Source organism: Acytostelium subglobosum, assembly GCF_000787575.1.
Source record: "Acytostelium subglobosum LB1 DNA, scaffold: scaffold9, whole genome shotgun sequence".
NCBI lineage: Eukaryota > Evosea > Eumycetozoa > Acytosteliales > Acytosteliaceae > Acytostelium > Acytostelium subglobosum.
The window spans coordinates 63,492-83,923 of NW_012236524.1; the positions used below are offsets into that span (position 1 = coordinate 63,492).

At 44.7% G+C, this 20,432-nt stretch overlaps 8 protein-coding genes across 8 annotated transcripts; 1 reads left to right on the forward strand and 7 right to left on the reverse strand.

Annotated features, from left to right (window-relative positions):
* Positions 1 to 62: 62 nt before the first annotated feature.
* Positions 63 to 1,109, forward strand: SAMD00019534_049240 (hypothetical protein; the record flags this gene model as incomplete). Its single annotated transcript, XM_012899395.1, has 2 exons — positions 63 to 407; positions 465 to 1,109. 2 exons carry the CDS (start codon positions 63 to 65, stop codon positions 1,107 to 1,109), a joined length of 990 nt encoding a protein of 329 aa, XP_012754849.1.
* Positions 1,110 to 3,360: 2,251 nt separating this feature from the next.
* On the reverse strand, positions 3,361 to 5,510 carry SAMD00019534_049250 (hypothetical protein; the record flags this gene model as incomplete). The annotated part of the gene is made up of 2 exons (XM_012899396.1): positions 3,361 to 4,625; positions 4,706 to 5,510. The coding sequence occupies 2 exons, from the start codon at positions 5,508 to 5,510 to the stop codon at positions 3,361 to 3,363; spliced, it is 2,070 nt and encodes a 689-aa protein (XP_012754850.1).
* A 512-nt stretch (positions 5,511 to 6,022) lies between these two features.
* SAMD00019534_049260 (hypothetical protein) lies at positions 6,023 to 7,888 on the reverse strand (the record flags this gene model as incomplete). Its single annotated transcript, XM_012899397.1, has 3 exons — positions 6,023 to 6,145; positions 6,208 to 7,034; positions 7,114 to 7,888. The coding sequence occupies 3 exons, from the start codon at positions 7,886 to 7,888 to the stop codon at positions 6,023 to 6,025; spliced, it is 1,725 nt and encodes a 574-aa protein (XP_012754851.1).
* Positions 7,889 to 9,460: 1,572 nt separating this feature from the next.
* SAMD00019534_049270 (hypothetical protein) lies at positions 9,461 to 11,582 on the reverse strand (the record flags this gene model as incomplete). The annotated part of the gene is made up of 2 exons (XM_012899398.1): positions 9,461 to 10,716; positions 10,781 to 11,582. The coding sequence occupies 2 exons, from the start codon at positions 11,580 to 11,582 to the stop codon at positions 9,461 to 9,463; spliced, it is 2,058 nt and encodes a 685-aa protein (XP_012754852.1).
* Positions 11,583 to 11,743: 161 nt separating this feature from the next.
* Positions 11,744 to 13,925, reverse strand: SAMD00019534_049280 (hypothetical protein; the record flags this gene model as incomplete). The annotated part of the gene is made up of 2 exons (XM_012899399.1): positions 11,744 to 13,032; positions 13,124 to 13,925. 2 exons carry the CDS (start codon positions 13,923 to 13,925, stop codon positions 11,744 to 11,746), a joined length of 2,091 nt encoding a protein of 696 aa, XP_012754853.1.
* Positions 13,926 to 14,289: 364 nt separating this feature from the next.
* Positions 14,290 to 16,467, reverse strand: SAMD00019534_049290 (hypothetical protein; the record flags this gene model as incomplete). The annotated part of the gene is made up of 2 exons (XM_012899400.1): positions 14,290 to 15,581; positions 15,666 to 16,467. The coding sequence occupies 2 exons, from the start codon at positions 16,465 to 16,467 to the stop codon at positions 14,290 to 14,292; spliced, it is 2,094 nt and encodes a 697-aa protein (XP_012754854.1).
* A 189-nt stretch (positions 16,468 to 16,656) lies between these two features.
* SAMD00019534_049300 (hypothetical protein) lies at positions 16,657 to 17,142 on the reverse strand (the record flags this gene model as incomplete). The annotated part of the gene is made up of 1 exon (XM_012899401.1): positions 16,657 to 17,142. The coding sequence occupies one exon, from the start codon at positions 17,140 to 17,142 to the stop codon at positions 16,657 to 16,659; it is 486 nt and encodes a 161-aa protein (XP_012754855.1).
* Positions 17,143 to 17,516: 374 nt separating this feature from the next.
* SAMD00019534_049310 (hypothetical protein) lies at positions 17,517 to 19,694 on the reverse strand (the record flags this gene model as incomplete). Its single annotated transcript, XM_012899402.1, has 2 exons — positions 17,517 to 18,808; positions 18,902 to 19,694. 2 exons carry the CDS (start codon positions 19,692 to 19,694, stop codon positions 17,517 to 17,519), a joined length of 2,085 nt encoding a protein of 694 aa, XP_012754856.1.
* Positions 19,695 to 20,432: the final 738 nt, after the last annotated feature.

The window sequence follows — 20,432 nt, forward strand, 5'->3', positions numbered from 1 at the left end:
AGGATCTAACCCTACTTTGCCAGTTGCCAATCCGTTTGAACGACAAAGTACTCGACTTGTCTATGTGGGGTCTGAAGGGCTCCAGTATCACACATGCCGATATCCTCCAATCGTTGAATGTCTACATTCAGCCGGTTCATGATCTTTCGGAGGTTGTCTTGGTCAAGATTCCCCAGATCACCATCGACTATATTATCACCAACCATCCCAAAGACCCTGCCGTCAGTGAATATGTTTCTTTCTCTTCCAGATCGGGAAAGACGGCCAAACCAACCTTTGAGACTGGCGATACTCTAGAGATAGCCTTTTCCAACAACACCCTAATCAAGTTGAGGAAATCCCAAGAGTTCCTCATCGATCCGCCACGGATTACGTTTCCAATCACCATCCCATTTCCATTCCTCCAGGTATTTATTAGAGATGAAGATGCAATTACTTTGCAAACATACTAATCACCTACATAGCATACCTTTGCTCACGACATCCAATTCACCATCATGGACTTTTCATGCAAGTCATTCCCCATCTTTAACAGCCAAATTCACGACTATAACAAAGAAAAGATTGCCACTCTCCTGGAACGTAGTGCTTATGAACCTGCACCATTCAGCTCTCCTGATATCCAAGTCAGCAACTCTCACTTTGCAAATGTGATCGAGACCAGTCGTCAATTCGTCCTTTACAAGTGCGGCCCCAAATCATCCAGCTCTGACTTTTATATCAAGCTCAGCGAATCACTCATTTTGTCCTTCATCATCAAGAGTACCATTAGCATCACGCAGCTGGCCGAGGAAGTTAATAAGGCAGTGCCAGATGACAGCGATGAGATCAATTGCATATGTGTTGTTGTGGCACTTAACCCCTCACTGTCTCTGGAGGCAAGAGCTGATCTGTATGAGGACACCAACAGTCACATCCTGCTCCGCCCAGGTGTCCGCCTTTGCAAAGGCACCAAGATCAAAGACTCAATCCAGGTAGTAATATTGAAGCCGTCAGCACTCGAGGACCTCTTTTCCACTACGATCTGGAGATCACTGGTGACCTTCACTTTGGCTCAGAAAGGCTACCTTAAGATTGGTGTACCTGCCCCTCATTCTCCAGCCTATTAACCATGTCCGGTCGAAGCCTCACAATCAATGACGCAACGTCGCCCTTTTCACTGCACCCAATAAAGCCTCCAATCACTCTTTCATTCGCCTAATTGAGCCACTCGCAGGAGAACAGTGCCCTTGGGTATGTCTTTGGATGCAATCATCCTCCCACCATCTTCCTGCCACTTTTGGACGATTGGAACGATCCCTAGTCATATTGACGGGGAACTGTTCTAACGTCTGAGCAAACTTTGATTGAATGTGCGTCCCCATCTTCTGAATCTGTACCCCAGATATGAAGAAGCCGACATAAGTGACATTATCCTCAGGCTTGCCATGCCTGCATCCACGTTGGCGCTGATAAACTCGATCACTTTATAAATGCATGTTCAAAGAGTCCAAGTGAATCAGATACCTTGCTTGTTGGTGGCCAATCAGACTGATTCAATTGAATCAGTACAGAGTGATGACTTCCAGTGGTCATGATCACATTTAGATAAATTATATGCATTTTTGTTGGAGCTGGTAGTTGAAGTGCTGGTCGTGGTCCTTGTAGTGCTTACAGTGGTCGTTGATTGTGGTTACTCCTTTCGAGCAGGTGTATATACCTTTGGCCTTGATATCCTCTGGTAGGTCATCATAGGTGAATGGAGGTACATCCGTGGCCTTTTGGTTGTACAACTACTACTATTACTACCACTTCTGTTGGTAGGGTACACCACTCGACCCGTTGGTTTGATCGATGGAAGATATACAACACGACTAACAGGTTGGCTCGCAGATCGATTAGTGTATCCACTACTAGTCACTGACTGACAGGTTGGCTCGCGGATCGAGTAGTGTATCCACTGCTGCTGCTGCTGCTGCTGCTGCTGCTGGGTACTGATTGACTGATTGGTTGGCTCGATGATTCACCGCTGGTGCTGCCACCATTGTATAACAGCAGCAGTATAACAGTAGATTGTTACACCGTGCCACTTCTTTACCTCATCATTCCACGTTTGCTATCAAGTTTAAATGATGTTCCATGTCTTGGACAGTTGTTCCGTTGCATAGTATTAACTTTATAACTTAGACTTATAACATCCTTAGTCATAGTATATGTATATGTATATGTATATGTATATGTATATGTATATGTATATGTATATGTATATGTATGTATATGTATATGTGTATATGTATATGTGTATATTTATGTAAGTATGATTGTTATGACAATGTTGTACCTGTTCTTCACAATGGAGAATGCAACATGAACTGTTCACATTTATTACCTTAAGGAAAAACGGTGTTGTCCAAAAAGGTGCACCTTTTTGGGAGTGTTGGGTCCTGCAGACATCGCTGAAGTGTCATTCTCTCTCATACTTTGGGAAGTACTCATGGATGAGTCTTGTCTTTGCCAAGGTACAGGGCAACAGTTACATCTGACTTGGGTGACTTGAGTTGACTGACATCCTTGCCAGAGATGAGTTTGGTTGTGAATTGACTCCAACAACTTGATGTAGGTCGCGTACTCGATCGAGGCCCTTGGAAACCTTTGCACTGTCGCTCTATCCTCGTTAATATTTCTCTATTACATTTGAGTTGGTAGGCATCCTGACTCCTGCTAGCACTATGTTTGTAACCAATAGTGAAGCCAGACCTTTGTTGCACTGAGTATGATTACACTTGACTTTTCATTGGTATGGCCACTAGTGTTGTTTTGCTCTGGTTGACTACTCAGTTGACTATTACCATCACACTGAATGTGCTGTCCAGCAAGATGATCTTCATTATCCTCACTACTCAATCATTGGTATGGCCACTAGTGTTGTTTTGCTCTGGTTGATTGAGGCCATCATGTACAATGAGGGACGCAGTCGCCTTCATCGAGTGTAAAATTACTAATCTTATTGTTGTGACCAACACTACTCCTGCTGTTGCTGCTGTTGTTATTGTTGTTGGACAACTGACTAATCACCTCGAGCTCAATAGCTGCTTCGCTCAATGACTCCCTCTATAGATAACTATTCAATAGAGAAATGATAGTTATTGATGTTGTTTACTACTTGTTGGTTATCCATTCTTAAAGTAGCTGTACAGATAATGTTTATATTTATGTGATACAGAGAATAAGAGTGTGTTAAGTGGTGTGATGTGTGATTGAGTGATTGAACAACATGTGTCAGTGTGTGATTGATTGATTGATTGAATGTCAGATGGTATTTATTCGATCGATGACGATATTGACCAATCTTAAGACGTATATCGTTCAAAGTCAGACTGACTATGGCATAAATCGTTCAAAGGTACCTTTGGCGAAATGAGTGGATAGTTGGATGGTCTCCTCCAGGTGTTGTCCAAACTGTTTCTTGATAATGACCTTCTCTCGCTGATTGCCATTGACAAGACACAATCGAAGCATGGCTACGTAGATCTCGGCATAGAGCGTGGGTATGATCAGTCTGCCATTGTCTCCAAATACTGTGTCATAGCTCTGTCTCAACTGTTTGAGTAGTTCTGTCGCATTTTTGCTATTCTTGCCCATATGCATGAAGGTATATTCTCGCTGATACTTCAGCCACACGCATCCGAGTGGTTGGAAGTACTTCCGAATGATCACTTTATAGCGCGGCTCCAGTACCAAATCTAGTTCGATCTCACAAAAGTGCTCGAGGATGAGATAGATGGCTGCCATTGTGGCGTGGCCCTTGCTGCACACGTACACCTGTCCATCAAAGTCGATTGATGGCTGTGGCTCCCAAGTCTGTAGATGTGACTTGGTCAGTGCTTGGCAACATTTTGGACATTGATGCTCGGTGTTCTCGATCTCGACACAACGGCTGCATTCGCAATATATGTTGTAATCCTTGAGTAGCTTGTCCCGCCTGTATGACATGGGGAACAAAGGATCGATGAAGCTGTTTGTGATCTCTTCGCCAACCTTGATCGCCTGGTGGCTGCGATAGACCAGCATGCCATAGTTGTCCATGTATGAGTTGGTGTTGGACAGACATGAGTGATTGATGAGTGCCGAGCTAGGGTAGATTCCTGCGCCGATTGGTGTTTGGTGGTATAGGTCGACCAGCTCTTTGACATTGGGCGGTATCCTTCGCAAGACGCTCTTGACAAACTCATTAATGTCGAGTCGCTCCATGAACTTGGGTCCTTTCAGATACTTGGTAAAGTCGGCGATGGACGTGGCCATTTTTTCGTAATTGATGCTCTCCTTCTTGCTCATCCGCACTGGCTCTCTGAAGCTTATCTTTTGCATGTCGTCCAATGTGTCGTAGATGAAGGGTTTGCCATCCTTGCGCCATGCTGCCGGTGTGTTTTGTTTGTGTGCCTTGCCCTCCAAGTTCTGTACAGCGCGCAAAACTGATAGAAATGTGATGCGGACGTGAGAGTTCAAGATATCATCACCCTCTCTGGCAGGGAACACAGACAGTAGTTTACAAGCCACCTCATGCTCCTCCATTGTTATACTGTCGTTTTGGCACATCTCGCATATCTTGTTCTTGCACTTTGTACAAACATGTGTTTTTCTGGCAGCTACATGATTGATTGATTGAATGAATGAATGAATGTTAGTGATGGGTCGAGTGACAGCATCAATGCTATGAGCAACATACCTGTGATGTTTTGGAAGCAGGCAGAACAATATGAGTCGGCCATTGTATCGTATAATGATGAGGCGAATGGAGCAACTCTCAATATGACAGTACCCTTGGGTATGTCTTTGGAGGCAACCATCTTCCTTCCACCATGACGACCAACACCTGTCCACACCATCTTGATTGGGAACTCTGTAAATGTCCTATCCTTGGCGATCTTTGCTTGAATATACTCCTTGTTCTCATCCTCTAACTTCATAGCTTTCTCGTTGGCCTCCAACAATGTCTTGGCCGTGTCATACATCTGTTTGTTGTCCTCGGTGACTGCGATATCTATGCCTCGCTTGAGTTGTTCGATTGCCTGCTCGTTCTTGCCCAGCGAATTGAGTGAGTTGGCAATCTGAATGTACACCAATATAGAATTTAGATCATGCTCGATTGTCATATTGGCAGTTGTAATTGACTCGGGAATGCACTTCACCTCGGTGAGCGTGAGCGAAATAAGAGCGCTGGTTATAGCGACGCGGATGCTCATTTGTTCCAAGTCCACCTTGGAGACATTGTGCAGCGTGCTCGAGTTCATGTGTTGATCGTAGCACTGCAGCGCCATTGTGAAGTATGACACGGCGTACCAAAAGTCGTGACGATCGAATGCGCTTCTGCCCAGCGTTGTAAGATGATCCATTCTTTCAACCACCTCCTTCACTGTTTGATAGAATGGTTGAGTCCTCTCCTTTGGTTGTATCTTTAACGTTGCATCAGGTGACTTTAAGAATCTACTCAACAACTTGTCCCAATTGGGTGGGAGTGATTTATGCTCCATCAACTTTCTCAACTAATGTTTGTATATATATATATATATATTTGTATGATAAAGATGTATCTGTATCTCTACAGAGATTAAGTCAGAATGAAGTTGAATGTGAGTGAGCGAAGGGATAAAGAATGTGAAGTTCTCCAAAATTTGAAAAAATGGAGGGAGTCCACACTTTCGAGTCCAAAGTTTTCCGGGATCAACATGTTCTTATTAATTAATTGATTGATTGATTGATTGATGGATTGGATTAAATTAATATATATTTACACATTCACGAATTATATTTATTCACAAATCCTTCAAACACCTTGTTGAAATAATAATGTTTGGATAGATGGAAGTTGTCCTCTAGGTGTTGTCGGAACTGCTTGATAACCTCCACAGCTTGCTTCTTGTCTTTTTCCTCCAAGGCCATATTTAACATTGTGAAGTAGATATCTGAGTAGGTTTGAGGCAGGAGTTCTTTGGCTTTGCTTCCATGCACATCCTCAAGATGCTTCATCGCCAGATTGAATGACTCAGGTGCCTTGATGTACTCTTTCCTCGCCATATGATTGTAAGCGCACATGATATGATACCTGAACCAATTGTTGCTCATCGGTTGGTTGTACCGAGTCATGATATTGTGAGGAGTCGAGTAGCTACATGTATCCACGATGGTCTGAAAGAGTGTGGCCATCGTGGCGTGATTCTTGCTGCACACATAGACCTGTCCATCAAAGTCGATCGATGGATTAGGCTCCCAAGTCCTGAGGTTATCTTTGCCAAGTGGTTGACTACACTTGGGACATTGATACTCGGTGCTCTCCATGGCGGTGCATCGCTTGCACTGGCAGTAGATGTTGTAGTCCTTGATAAGTATGGCACGCCTGTCCACCAGAGGAAGTAATGGATCGATATAACTGTTGGTGATCTCGTCGCCAGCCTTGATGTCCTGGTTGCTGCGATAGACCAGCATGCCATAGTTGTCCATGTATGAGTTGCTGTTGCCCACGCATGAGTGTTTGATGAGTGCTGCACTTGGGAATAGGCCAACACCAATCTGAGACTGTAGGATCTCATCTTTCAGGATCTTTACATTGGGTGCTAGCTTTCGCAAGAGGGCCAATGTGACGCCTGGATGTGCCTTGTCCAGAGATTTGATGATATCTGCTCCTTTGAAGCGAGTGATTTGATCCTGGATTGTTTTGACCCAGTTCTTCTCATCATCAACTTTGAAAATGTCTCTCTCTCTGAATGATATCTTTATCATATCGGTCCATGTGTCATGGATGAATGGCAGACCGTCCTTGTGCCAAGTGGATGGTGTGTTCTGTTTGGTGGCCATGCCATTCATAGATAGCATCGCTTGCCTCAAACAGAGGATCACCAACCGAGTGTACACTGTCCAGGTCGGGTCTGCTTTTGTTGTTGTTGGTATTGTTGACAGTAGTTTGCATGTATCGCCATGTTCATCTTTGATCACTTTGTCGGTGTGACACATCTCACAGAACTTGAGCTTGCACTGTGGACAAGTATGTGATTTGCAGTCTGATTGATCGATTGAGTGAGTTAGTGAGTGATTAGTGCTGGGCTGCAAGTACAGTCCATTGTTAACCATAGTACATACATTGGAGGTCTTGGAAACAGGTCGAACAATGTGAGTTCACCATGTTGTCGTATAAAGTTGCGGCGAATGGAGCTACTCTTAGAAGAACAGTGCCTTTGGGGATGTCTTTGGATGCCACCATCTTCCTCCCACCGTAATGTCCCTTTGTTTCCCATACCATCTTGATTGGGAACTGCTCAAACGTCTTGTCATTCGCCATCTTTGATTTGATGTGTTCTTTGTTGGTGCAGTTGCCTTCATTAAACACCTCATATCTTCTCAGTAGCACAGTTTGAGCATGGATCTTGTCCTTCTGATTGTTCTTTACCAGTATGTTCATCCCATACTTGAGCTTCTCGATCACTTGCTTCTCGTCACCAAGAAGTTCCAGACTGTGGGCCCTGTTGTAGCTTGCCAACATCAGTATCATGTCCGGATCAAGGATGCTTGTCCAATCGGCCGCGGCCAACACTTCGAGAGTGCGATCCTGTTTGGATAGTTCCTCCGTCAGCATGTTGGCTATTATTGCTGCGTGGTGCCTGGTCAGGACTACGTCTAGTTTGAACGATGCTGGAAGTTTGTTTAGCATGCTCTCATGTTGATCATAACACTGTAGTGCCATTGCGTAGTAGGATATCGCAAACTTTGGTTCATTCCTGCCAACTGCGTCCTCGCCCAGTGTCTTTAGTTTACGTAAGCGTTCCAAGACATCGTTTGGTGATGAATAGAATGGTTGAACAGTCTCTCGTAGTGTTAATGTTGTGCCATTATTAGATGACTCATTCAATCTCTTCATCAATCTCTCCCAATAAGGTCGATCATTCACTTTCTGCATTATATATATATATGTATTTGTATAAATATTAATGAAGTGTTAGAGATAAAGTTAAATTGAAATGAAGTGAGTAGCAGTAGGTGAGTGAGGGTGAGGGTGAGAGCGAGGGTGAGGGCAAGTGTGAGGGTTAGGTAAAGGTGAGGGTGAGGGCAAGGGTAAGGGTAAGGGTATATTATTAGACCTTATTTTGTATTAGCCAGTCAAGGATATCTTCGGCCCAAGCAAAATGAGTGGACAGATGGATGGTGTCCTCAAGGTGTTGACGGAACTCCCTAATTATATAATTGATCTCATTCTTGGTTGCAAACCCATATTGTGTCAAGAATCGCGTCAGGGCTAAATAGTTGATTGAGTAGCTATGTGGTATGATATACTTGGCATTGGGTCCAAGTGTAGCCTCGTACAGAGCACTGACTGTTTCATTATAGCCGCTGCCTCAGACATTCGAAACTCCATCGTCATGTGCATGAGATGAGCACGTCGGAAGTTGTTCCACATCAGTCCATCTCGTTGGAAGTACTTTGGAATGGTGACTGTGAAGAATGATTCATGTTTGTCTCTATAGTCAACCATCCTCTCCAATACATTGTAGATGGCGGTCATGGTCACGTGACCCTTGCTACATTGATACACTCGTCCATCAAAGTCGTTAGATGGCTGAGGCTCCCAAATGCGCAGATGCCTCTTGTCCAACGCCTGGCCACACTTTGGGCATCGATGTTCTCTGTCGCTGTACGTGGTGCAGTGCACGTGCAGTATTGATTGTGCTCAATCATCATCTGTGCACGTCGTTCCCACATGGGAAGTAAAGGATCATAGTTGATCTCAGTGATCTCCTCGCCTGCTGTGATCGCTCTGTTGCTGCGATAGACCAACATGCCTATGTTGTCCAGGTATGAATAGCAGTTGGCCGTGCAACTCTTGTTGATGAGTGCCTCGCTTGGGAAGATGCCCATTCCAATGGGTGTTTGTTGGATCGCGTCTGTCATTGAGATGATGTGGCGATTCATTAATCTGAAGAGGTTCTCAATGAACTGGTCGCTAGGGAATGTTGATCCCTTGAACTTTTTGATATTATGAGTGAGTATGCTGGCCCATAGGACATCCTCGGGATCTAAATTCTGAGTCATTAAGTGAGTGTTGTAGATGTTGATGTTGATCATAACACTGCAATGCCAACGAGTAGTATGATATTGCGAACAACATGTCTTGTTTGCTGTAACAGTCGTTGCCCAACTTCTTCAACTCCTCCAATCGTACCATCACTTCCTGTGCTGTATTATAGAATGGCTGAGTGATCTCCTTTGGTGTTGGAGGGTCCTCAACATTAGATTGGATGAATCTAATCCTAAAGTTGTGGCACCAGCTTATATGTTATATGTTATATGTTATACAAAGAGATTGAGATAATGATCGAGATAACTCGTCGATCTTTTGTTCAAAAAGTCAAATATTTGTCAAGTTGAGTGACGGCAAGGGCAAGGGTGAGGGTAGGGTAGGGTAAGGGTAGGGTAAGGGTAAGGGTAAACCATATTAATGGACCAAATTATATATTAACAAGACAAGGAGATCTACCGCCCAAGGAAATTGAGTGGACAGCTGGATGGTGTCCTCTAGGTGTTTTCGGTACTGATTGTTATTGTTTTCGATCTCCCTCTTGCTTGCATGCCCATATTGTGTCAATCGCGCCAGTGCCAAGTAGTTGTTTGTGTAGTGATGGGGTATGATATACTTGGCATTGGATCCAAGTGTAGCCTGGAAATGAGCACCGAGTGTTTTCATTATGGCAGCTGCTTCAGACATTCGAGACTCGTTCATTAGATACATGATTTGACCACGTTTGAACTTGTTCCACGTCAGTCCATCTTGTTGGAAGTATTTTGGAATGGTGACTGTGAAGAATGAATCGGGTTTGTCTTTAAAGTCTACCATCCTCTCGAGTACTCTGTAGACGGTGGCCATGGTCACGTGACCCTTGCTGCATTGGAACACTCGTCCATCAAAGTCGATCGATGGCTGAGGCTCCCATATTCTCAGATGGCGCATGTCCAACGGCTGGCCACACTTTGGACATCGGTACTCTCGGTCGTCAAACGTTGTGCAGTGATTGCACATGCAGTATTGATTGTGCTCTTTCATCATCTGGGCACGTCGATCCCACATGGGAAGCAAAGGATCGTAGTTGATATCTGTGATCTCCTCGCCTGCCTTGATCGCTCTGTTGCTACGATAGACCAACATGCCTTGGTTGTCCAGGTATGAGTTGCAGTTGGCCATGCAACTCCTGTTGACCAGTGCCTCGCTTGGGAAGATGCCCATTCCAATGGGTGTTTGTTGGATCGGGTCTGTCATTGAGATGATATTGCGAGTGATTAATCTGAAGAGATTATCAATGAACTCGTCGCTCACGAATGATGGTCCCTTGACAATTTGGATATTCTGAGTGAGTAGGCTGGTCCATTTGGCCTCCTCGGGATCTAAGATCTCTGACATTAATTGAGGTGAATTCCACACATTGTGCAAGTCAGTAAATGTGTCATAAATGAATGGCTGGCCATCCTTGCGCCATGTTGCTGGAGTGTTTTGTTTGATGGCATGGCCATTCGTTTGCTGGATTGATCGCAACGTCGTTTTGAGGGCGATCTCAATACGCTCAGAGACTTTGATCCCTTTGTCAGTGGTGTATGGTCTTAAGATGGAGCACCAATCTTTATGCTCTCGAATGATAACATCGTCCTTCTGGCACATCTCACAAAACTTCTGATCGCACCTTGAACATTTGGAGGATTCTGATTGATTGATTGATTGAGTGTCAGTATCATTCATGAATGACTGCCAGTGAGTGTGTCATACCTATTAAGAATCTGTAGCAGCCTGTGCAATACAATGGTATAGCACTTTCTTGTAATGCTGTGGCGAATGGAGCAACTCGAAAGACAACAGTGCCCTTTGGTATGTCTTTGGATGCCACCATCCTCCTGCCACCATTCGGTCGATCACCTCCCCACACCATCTTGATTGGGAACTGCTCAAATGTCTTGTCATTGGCGATCTTTGTTGAGATTCCAATCATGCTTTCCTGACCAACCTGCTTCAGACCATCATGAGTCCCCAAACTACTCTTGATAATGTCCAACAACCCTTTGTCCTTTTGGTTGGTGGCGATGACCAATGCGTGCTTGTAGTGCGGGACCGCCTCATCCAGTTTGCCAACCTGGTGAAGAGCATGTGCCAGTCTGGTCAAGGCCTTGACATTTGTCGGATCAAAGTCTATTGCCATATGTGCTGTTGTGATCGCTTCAGGTGAGCACCCTTGTTGAATGAATGTAAGAGTAAGATTGGATGCGATGATCGATACCAGCTTCTTGATTGAATCAAACTCGTTGGTGTTGCTCTTCAATATTGAGTTCAAGTGTTGTAGATGTTGATGTTGATCATAACATTGCAATGCCAACGAGTAGTATGATATTGCGAACAACCTGTCCTGTTTGTTGTACCTGTCGTTGCCCAACTTCTTCAGCTCCTCCAATCGTGCCATCACTTCCTGTGCTGTATTATAGAATGGCTGGGTAATCTCCTTTGGTGTTGGAGGGTCCTCAACATTAGATTGATTGAATCTATTCCTAATGTTGTTCAAGTACTGCGGTGGCCCCATCTTATGATTAATATATATGATATACTCTGATAGATATAGAGATAACTGTTGAACTTGAAGTGAAGTTTAAAATATGATACATGTGAGGGGTGAGGGTTAGGGTGAGGGTGAGGGCGAGGGCGAGGGCGAGGGCGAGGGCTTACATCCTTGACAATATTGTTTTAATGTATTATTGATGACAGAGTTTGTTTTATACTCAGCATTGTTGACTCAAACTTCTTTTGTCCATAATAATGAGTGGACAGATGGAAGTTGTCCTCTAGATGTTGATGAAGTTGATCGATAATGTCAATTGCATTCTGATTATTATCTTCTTTTAGAGCCATGCTTAAAAATGTGGTGTAGATTCCTATAAAGACCATTGGCATGAGGTCTTTGACATTGGGGCTATATACGGTCTCAAGGTGCTGCCTAACAAGCTTGTATTTCTCGAGAGCCTTGTCATTCTCTTTCAACTCCATATGATTGAGAGCGCATTTTAAATGATATCTGTACCATATGTCACTGTTGGGCTGGTAGTACCGAGCCATAATGGAAAGAGGAATGGAGTGGCTACACTCATTCACCAATGTCTTGTAGATTGATGCCATTGTGGCGTGGCCCTTGTTGCACACGTAGACCTGTCCATCAAAGTCGATTGATGGCTGTGGCTCCCAAGTCCTGAGGTTATCCTTGCCCAGTGCTTGGCCACACTTTGGACATTGATTCTCTGTGCTGTCCGTCGCGATGCATCGCTTGCACTGGCAATATACATTGAATTTCTGGAGCACCGTGCCACGTCTAGTCTCCAAACTATTAAGAGTTTCGGTTATGCCAATATTGGTGATCTCATCGCCAGCCTTGATGTCCTGGTTGCTGCGATAGACCAGCATGCCATAGTTGTCCATGTATGAGTAGGTGTTGGCCAGACACGCGTGATTGATGAGTGCCGCACTTGGGAACACACCAATACCCACCCCAATATCGGTGACTACATCGTTCAGGACTTGGGTATTGGGCGGCAGTCTCTTCAAGACGGTGATGTAGATCTCTGGTATATTATTGAGTAGATTCATGAACTTTGCCCCTTTCACACGCAACATATGATCCTTGATTGTCTTGACCATTCTGATGGATTCTGCCTCCTCCTCATTGTTTGAATTGGCTTCCTCTTTGAATGTTACATTATGCATGTCCTCCATTGTGTCATAGATGAATGGCAGACCATCCTTGCGCCATGTAGATGGTGTGTTCTGTTTGTTGGCCTTGCCCTCCATATTCTGTTTCGCTCGCAACAAACAGAGAATGGCAAGTCGTGTATTGGCTGTCCACTTGTTGTCTGCTCCATTTTTGATTGGTACTGATGATAGTAGTTTACATGTTACGACATGCTCTTGTTTGATCACATTATCGGTGTGACACATCTCGCAGAACTTGAGCTTGCACTCTGGACAAGCTTGTGATTTGCAGTCTGTTCCAGGTTTGATTGATTGATTGAGTTAGTGTTGGTTTTAGACTGAGATCAGTCTAGTCGGGTCGAGCCCACGGACCAGGCTACTTACATTTGAGGTCTTGGAAGCAGACGGAGCAAAGTGAGTCCTTCATAGAGTCGTATAATGTTGATGCGTATGGAGCCACCCTCAAGATAACAGTGCCTTTGGAGATGTCTTTGGACGCCACCATCTTCCTGCCACACCACGGTCCGACGCCATCAAAGACCATCTTGATTGGGAACTGCTCAAATGTCTTGTCATTGGCTATCTTTGATTTGATGAGAACATTGGTACGTCGGTCATACTCCTCACACATCATAAGTCTGGTGTACATCAAATTAAAGTGAGGGAGCTTGTGAACCTGTTGTGTCTCTTTGATAACAGAATGAGCGTACTTGATTTTCTGAATGGCTTGCTTCTCGTCACCCAATTGAACCAATCCATTAGCGAGATTGAAGAGGGCCAACAATGGTACGGTTGGATCAAAGTTGTTTGCCAACTGCCCTGCGGCCACAACTTCGGGACTCCTATTCTGTTTGGACAGTGCCTCGGCCAGCGGCTCGGCAATGCACGCTGCCAGCCAAGTGATATTTTTGAACGTTGCAGAAGGTTGTTGTCGTAGCATGCTCAAATGTTGATCATAACACTGCAATGCCATCGTGTAGTATGATATCGCGAATATTATCTTATCTGTGTTGTCTACTCTCTGTCCCAGTTTCTGAAGCTGCAGCATACGATCCAAGACCTCCTTTGATGTTTGGTAGAATGGTTGAGCTATCTCGCGAGGTGTTTCTATTAATGTACACGTATCATTATCAGGTGACTCGATCAACCTCTTCATCAATCTCTCCACATATGGTAGATCATTCATTATATTATATTATATTATATATATGTATGCGTTGTTGAAAGAGATAACATTGTGAACAACTTCGAAAGTTGGAGAAAACATCAAAATTGGTGTGGAGGGCAAGGGCGAGGGCAAGGGCAAGGGCAAGGTCAAGTCCATCTTTCTGGATGTACTTTGAATGGTGACTTTGAAGAATGAATCATGCTTATCATCATACTCCACCACCCTCTCGACCCTTGTCGCACTGATACACTTGTCCATCAAAGTCGATTGATGGTTGTGGCTCCCATACTATAAAGAAGGGCGAGGGTATATTCATCCCACCCACTCTCACACCCAAGTCTCAAAGGAAGAGGCAAGGATATTATTATTATTATTAATATTACTAATGATGATGTTCATGATTATGAGTCATGTGATGAGACACATCGTCAAAGATATCTCTTGCATAATGTGTGGACAGCTGGATGGTGTCCTCAAGGTGTTTGCGGAACTGTCTATAATTATCTTCAATCTCCTTCCTGTAACCAAAATGACCCAACATCTGAGTCATGGCCAAATAGTTGGCAGTGTAGTAGCTCGGTATGATGTCCTTGGCATTGCGGCCCAGGGTGGCCTCGTGTAGAGCAATATAGCTTTTGGTCAACTGGGTCATCTCGGGGATGCGAGACTTCTTCGTGTGATACTCGCAGAGCTCTCGTTGGAATTTGTTCCACATCAGTCCATCCTTCTGGATGTACTTTGGAATGGTGACCTTGGCCAATGCATCATGCTCCATCACCGCACTATCCACCATCTTCTCCAGTACATTGTAGATGGCGGTCATTGTCGCGTGACCCTTGCTGCACAGGTACACTCGTCCATCAAAGTTGACTGATGGCTGAGGCTCCCATATCGAGATGTTGCGCTTGCCCACTGCCTGACCACACTTTGGACATCGATGCTCTCTGTCCTCGAACGTGGCACATCGAGTGCACTCGCAGTATTGATTGTATTCCTTGATCATCCTCTGACGTCTCTGCCACATGGGAAGCAAAGGATCGTAATTGGTCTGGGTGACCTCCTCGCCTGCCCTGATCGCCTGGTTGCTTCGATAGACCATCATGCCGTAGTTATCCAGGTATGAGTTGACATTGGCCACACATCTCTTGTTGATGAATGCCGCGCTGGGGAAGATGCCAAACCCGACGGGTGTTTGTTGGAACAGGTCGGTCATCTCAATGACATTGCAAACCATCCTACGCAACATGTTCAAGATGAACTGGTTGTCGAGTCGCGCCAGGAATGATGCTCCCTTCTTCTTATTGAGTTTGTTCGTTATATTGTTGGCCCATTTGAGATACTCTGCCTCCTCGTCGTGGTCCAAGCTGTGTGATTCGTTCAGCAATGCCTTCATGTCCTCGAATGAATCGTAGATGAATGGCTTGCCATCTTTGCGCCATGATGTCGGTGTGCTCTGCTTGTTGGCGTTGCCATCCAAGTTCTGGACAGCTCGCAAGGCCGTCCTGACGGCGACCTCGATTTGAGTGGGCATGTTGTATCCTCTTGTTTCATGAATCGATGGTCTGGAAAAGTAGCTACATGCTTCAGCATGATCCCGAAGGACAACATCGTCATACTGACATGTCCCACAAAGCTTCCTACCGCACATCATGCAATTGAATATTCTGTGATTATCTGTTGATTAATTGATTGATTGATTGTGATTGAGTGAGTGAGTGAGTGTCCAGAACGAACTCGATCAACTATCTATCTGCTTACATTGGAGGGCTTTGTAGCAGCTTGAACAATAATTTTCGATAGCACCATCATGTATTGCTGCGGCGAATGGAGCCACACGCAGCATAACAGTGCCTTTGGGGACTTCTTTGGACGCCACCATCTTCCTGCCACCATTCGGTCCACTACCTTCCCACACCATCTTGATTGGGAACTGCTCAAACGTCCTGTCCTTGGCAATCTTTGACTTGATGTACTCGGTGTTAACCTGATCGGACTTCTGCTGTAGTTCATGATCGTCCAATACTTTCTTGATGTGTGTCTGTAGGTCTGTGCTCTGAGCGTTGGTGGCGATGACCAAGCCTTGCCTCAGGTGTGTGATGGCCTGCTCCAGCTTGCCAAGCTGAGTCAGCGAGGTTGCCAATCTGATGATGGCCTTGACGTTTGTCGGATCAAAGTCGATTGCCATCTGTGCCGCTGTGACCGCATCGGGTGTACATGTTTGTTTGTTGAGTGAAAGTGATAGATTGGACGCGATGATCGATGCCAGCTTCTTGATTGCGGTCATCTCGTCCAATGATGATGCTATATTATTGATTGTATCTGAGTGTTGTAGATGTTGATCATAACACTGCAATGCCAACGAGTAGTATGATATTGCGAACCACATGTCATGTTTGGCATAACTATCGTTGCCCAACTGCTTGAGCTGCTCTAATCTCGCCAACAGGTCCTGTGCTGTATGATAGAATGGCTGAGTTAACTCCTTTGGTGTTGGAGGTTCCTCAATAGTTGGTTTATTATATCTGTTCCTCAAGTTGATCAAGTACTGTGATGACTCCATCTTATATATATATATGTAATCTATATATATATATGTATATGTATTTGATATGTCTACAGTGATAGAGATAGAGATAGAGATAATGTGCACACTTATAACTTCATGTTCGAAACGAATGAATGAATTTGCAAAATGAAGGGATATCACACTTTGAAGTTCATTTTACAAGTGATCACATTCCTGGATTCATTACAGAGCATGATTGAGCATCGGGATGGCCTCCGCATGTCTGCCAACCTGGAAAAGGATGTCGCATAGCCTGACGACGGCCTTGCAATTGGTCTGATCAAAGTTGACTGCCATCTGACCCATTATGTTCGCATCGGGTATGCGCATCTGTTTGCTGAGTGATAGTGATAAGTTGGACGCGATGATCGATGCCATCTTCTTGATTGACGTCATCTCATTCTCTGTCAATGAGCTCTTGAACTTGTTTGAGAATCTGTTTAGTTGATCATAACACTGCATAGCCATCGAGTAGTATGACGTTGCGAAGCCAAACTCTTTTTTGGTGTAACTGTCGTTGCCCAACCTCTTCAACTCCTCCAACCTTGCCAACAAATCCTTTGATGTAGTGTAGAATGGTTGAGGGATCTCCTTTGGTGTTGGAGGGTCCTCAACCTTTGACTGATTGAATCTGTCATTTAACTTTAACCAGTACTGTGGTGGACTCATGATATATATATGTTGATAGTGATAGATAGAGATAGAGATAGAGATAGAGATAACTTGTGAACAACAAATGAATGAAGGGGTACCACACTTTTCGATCGTCTAAACTCTGTTCCTGGTCATGGTGCAGCGATCACACACTTGAAGACAATATCTTTATCAAGTTGTTCAAGTATTTAGGCTTGCCAAACCCTCCATTATATATATATATTAGTAATATATTATTCCAGATACAGATAACTTGTTGTTAAGTATAACAATGATCGTCTGATGAATACCACCACTCCTTCATTTTGATCACACTTTTTGTATTCAAAATGATGATTGTTGATGGAATGATTGGAATTGTTCCAGTGGGTTTGGTATCAATCAATCGATCAATCCAATAAGTAATTTAAATATTCTCTACTACAATGAGTGGACAGGTTAATGGTACTCTCCAGATGCTCACGCAGACGTTTCTTGTCCGCCACCACCTCCTTGTTGTTCTTCTTTTTGTCGTCAAAGCTGACCATAGTTAGTTGGGACAGGTAGATTCTTGAGTAAAGGAAGGGCACAGTGAACTTTGCATCGCGGCCAAAGACAGCCTCAAAGCACTGTATCACTCGTTTGAATGATTCGCGAGCTTTGGAGACCTGACCACTTGAAGCTTTAGCCACGGCAAGATCATTTTCATAGTTGACCATCAATAATCCATTCGGCTGGAAGTACTGGCGCATGGTTGCTTCAAAGTGAGACTGATACAATTCAAGTGTATTTTCATAATCTTCATTTCCACCTACCAAAACCAGTATATCGTAGAGTGTGGCCATGGTCACGTGGCCCTTGTTGCACACGTATACTTGTCCATCAAAGTCGATTGATGGCTGAGGCTGCCACGTCCTTCGGTTCGACTCGTCAAGTGCCTGGCCACACTTGGGACATTGATACTGCGAGTTCTCCACATTAGTGCAGTAGTCACACTGGCAGTACTGATAGTAGTCTGTGAGGAGTCTGCCACGTCGTTCTGATGATGTAGCAAGCGGATTGAGAATGCTCTGTGTGATCTCCTCGCCAGCCTTGATGGCCCTGTTGCTGCGATAGACCAGCATGCCATAGTTGTCCATATATGAGTAGGTGTTGGGCATACACGCGTTGTTGATGAGTGATGCGCTCGGGAAGATACCAAACGCCAAAGCCGAGTTGGTGGTGACAAACATAAGGGGAATGTTGTTGGGGCCAAGCTTGCGCAGCATCTTCGCAATGAACTGTTCGGGGAGGCTCGCCAGGAAAGAGGGCCCTTTCAGGCGCTTGATACACTCCGTGAGTACTTCTTGCCAGTTGTGCAACTTCAACACATCATGCTCCTCATAGTGGTCGACTGCCTCCAAACAAATCTTGTCCATGTCTTGCAACGTGTCATAGATGAATGGCAGACCATCCTTGCGCCATGCTGCCAGTGTGTTCTGCTTGCTGGCCTTTCCCTCTATGTTCTGTATTGCTCGCAGCACAGTGTGAATGGCCAATCGTGATTCTACGTTGATTATAGATTTGTCCTCGGTCTCTGTTGGCAATGAACCTGGGAGCAGGAAGGTGCACATAGCGTTGTGCTCTTCTTGGGCCACCTTGTCCTTGTGGCACATCCGACACAATATGCCCTTGCACTTTGGACATACATATGTGTCGATCGCTGAGATTTTTGATTGTTAGTTTGTATTCTGCTACTCTCTCTCTCTCTCACTCACTCACTCCATCATTATCACCATCATCACCATCATCATACATTTCTTTTGTTGGAAGCAAGCCATACAAAGATATTTGAAGCACTCATCAAGGATTGTTGAAGCGAATGGAGCCACCCTCAAGAGAACAGTTCCTCTGGGTATGTCTTTGGACGCCACCATCTTCCTTCCACCAATATTGTGTGGACGTCCGGCACCAAGCTGCTGATCCCATACCATCTTGATGGGGAACTTCTTGAACGTCTCGTCTTTGGCAATCTTTGCTTCGATGAACACCTTGTTGTCGTTTGCTCGTGTGGTCTGTTGTTCAATATTGTCCAACATGATGCTGATCACATCGCGCAAGTACTCTTCCTCGGGTTTGAATGTGTACTCCTGTGCTGTCTGGAGGCGCTCTTTGGCCTCCTCAGTCTTGCCCATTCGCAACGATAGGTTGGCTGCATCAATGTCCAGACCAGGATTACGTGGACCATTGTGCAATGCCATCAATAAGGCTATGCGCAATTCGTGTGCGTACTGATCCTTGGGCAACGCCATCGAGATGTCGTGGGAGATGACGTAGACCAAGTTCATCAGTCGGGACATCAGATCGGTGTCTGCTCCATTCTTGCACATGTCCAAATGTTGATCATAGCACTGCATTGCCATTGCGTAGTATGACACGGTGAACCAAGTTCCAAGCTGTCTCTCGCGAGCATCGGTGCCCATATTGTGGAGATACTCCATTCGCTCGATCACCTCTTCAACCGTTTGATAGAAAGGTTGGGCAGTCTCGCGAGGTATCGGTAGTTCGTCTGCTGCTACTGGTGACTTGTTAGACTTTATCAATCTCATCGCCAAGTTGTTCCTATAACTTGTATGGCTGTTATGGTTGTCATCATTGTGCTCCATTCATTATATGTATATAAAGATATTGATATCAAGTTATAACTTGTGAACATAGAACTGATTGATCATTTGCAAATCTGGGTATCACACTTTATGATCTTTTATGTGATCGGTCGTTGTTCATTACTTCATTGGACGATACAGGAACGCAAATTGATCTCTACTACAATGATTGGACAAGTCAAAGGTACTCTCAAGTTGCTGACGAAGTTGTTTCACCTTATCTTGCAACTCATTCCTCTTGCCCAGTTTGGCAAACATTTGAATCTGACCGAGGTATATGTTGGTGTAGATACAGGGCATGACGAACTTGACGTTGCCGCCCCAGAGAGACTCGTAGGACTGTGTCAGTTGTTTGATTGACGAACTGGCCTTGGCACTCTGACTCTTTATAAGAGAGAAGGTAAGCTTGTGTTGGTAGTTGATCATCACACAACCATTGGCGTGGAAGTACTGGCGAATGGTTGCTTCAATGTGTGGCTCAAATGATTCATCTTTAACTGTTAGCGTTTCCAGCACATCGTAGAGAGTGGCCATGGTCACGTGGCCCTTGTTGCAAACGTACACCTGTCCATCAAAATCTATTGATGGCTGAGGTTCCCATGTACAAACATATTGGGGTTAGGGCAGAAGGGTCTTGTTCATGATCATTTGATTGATGTCAGAACAGATAATGGATAAAAT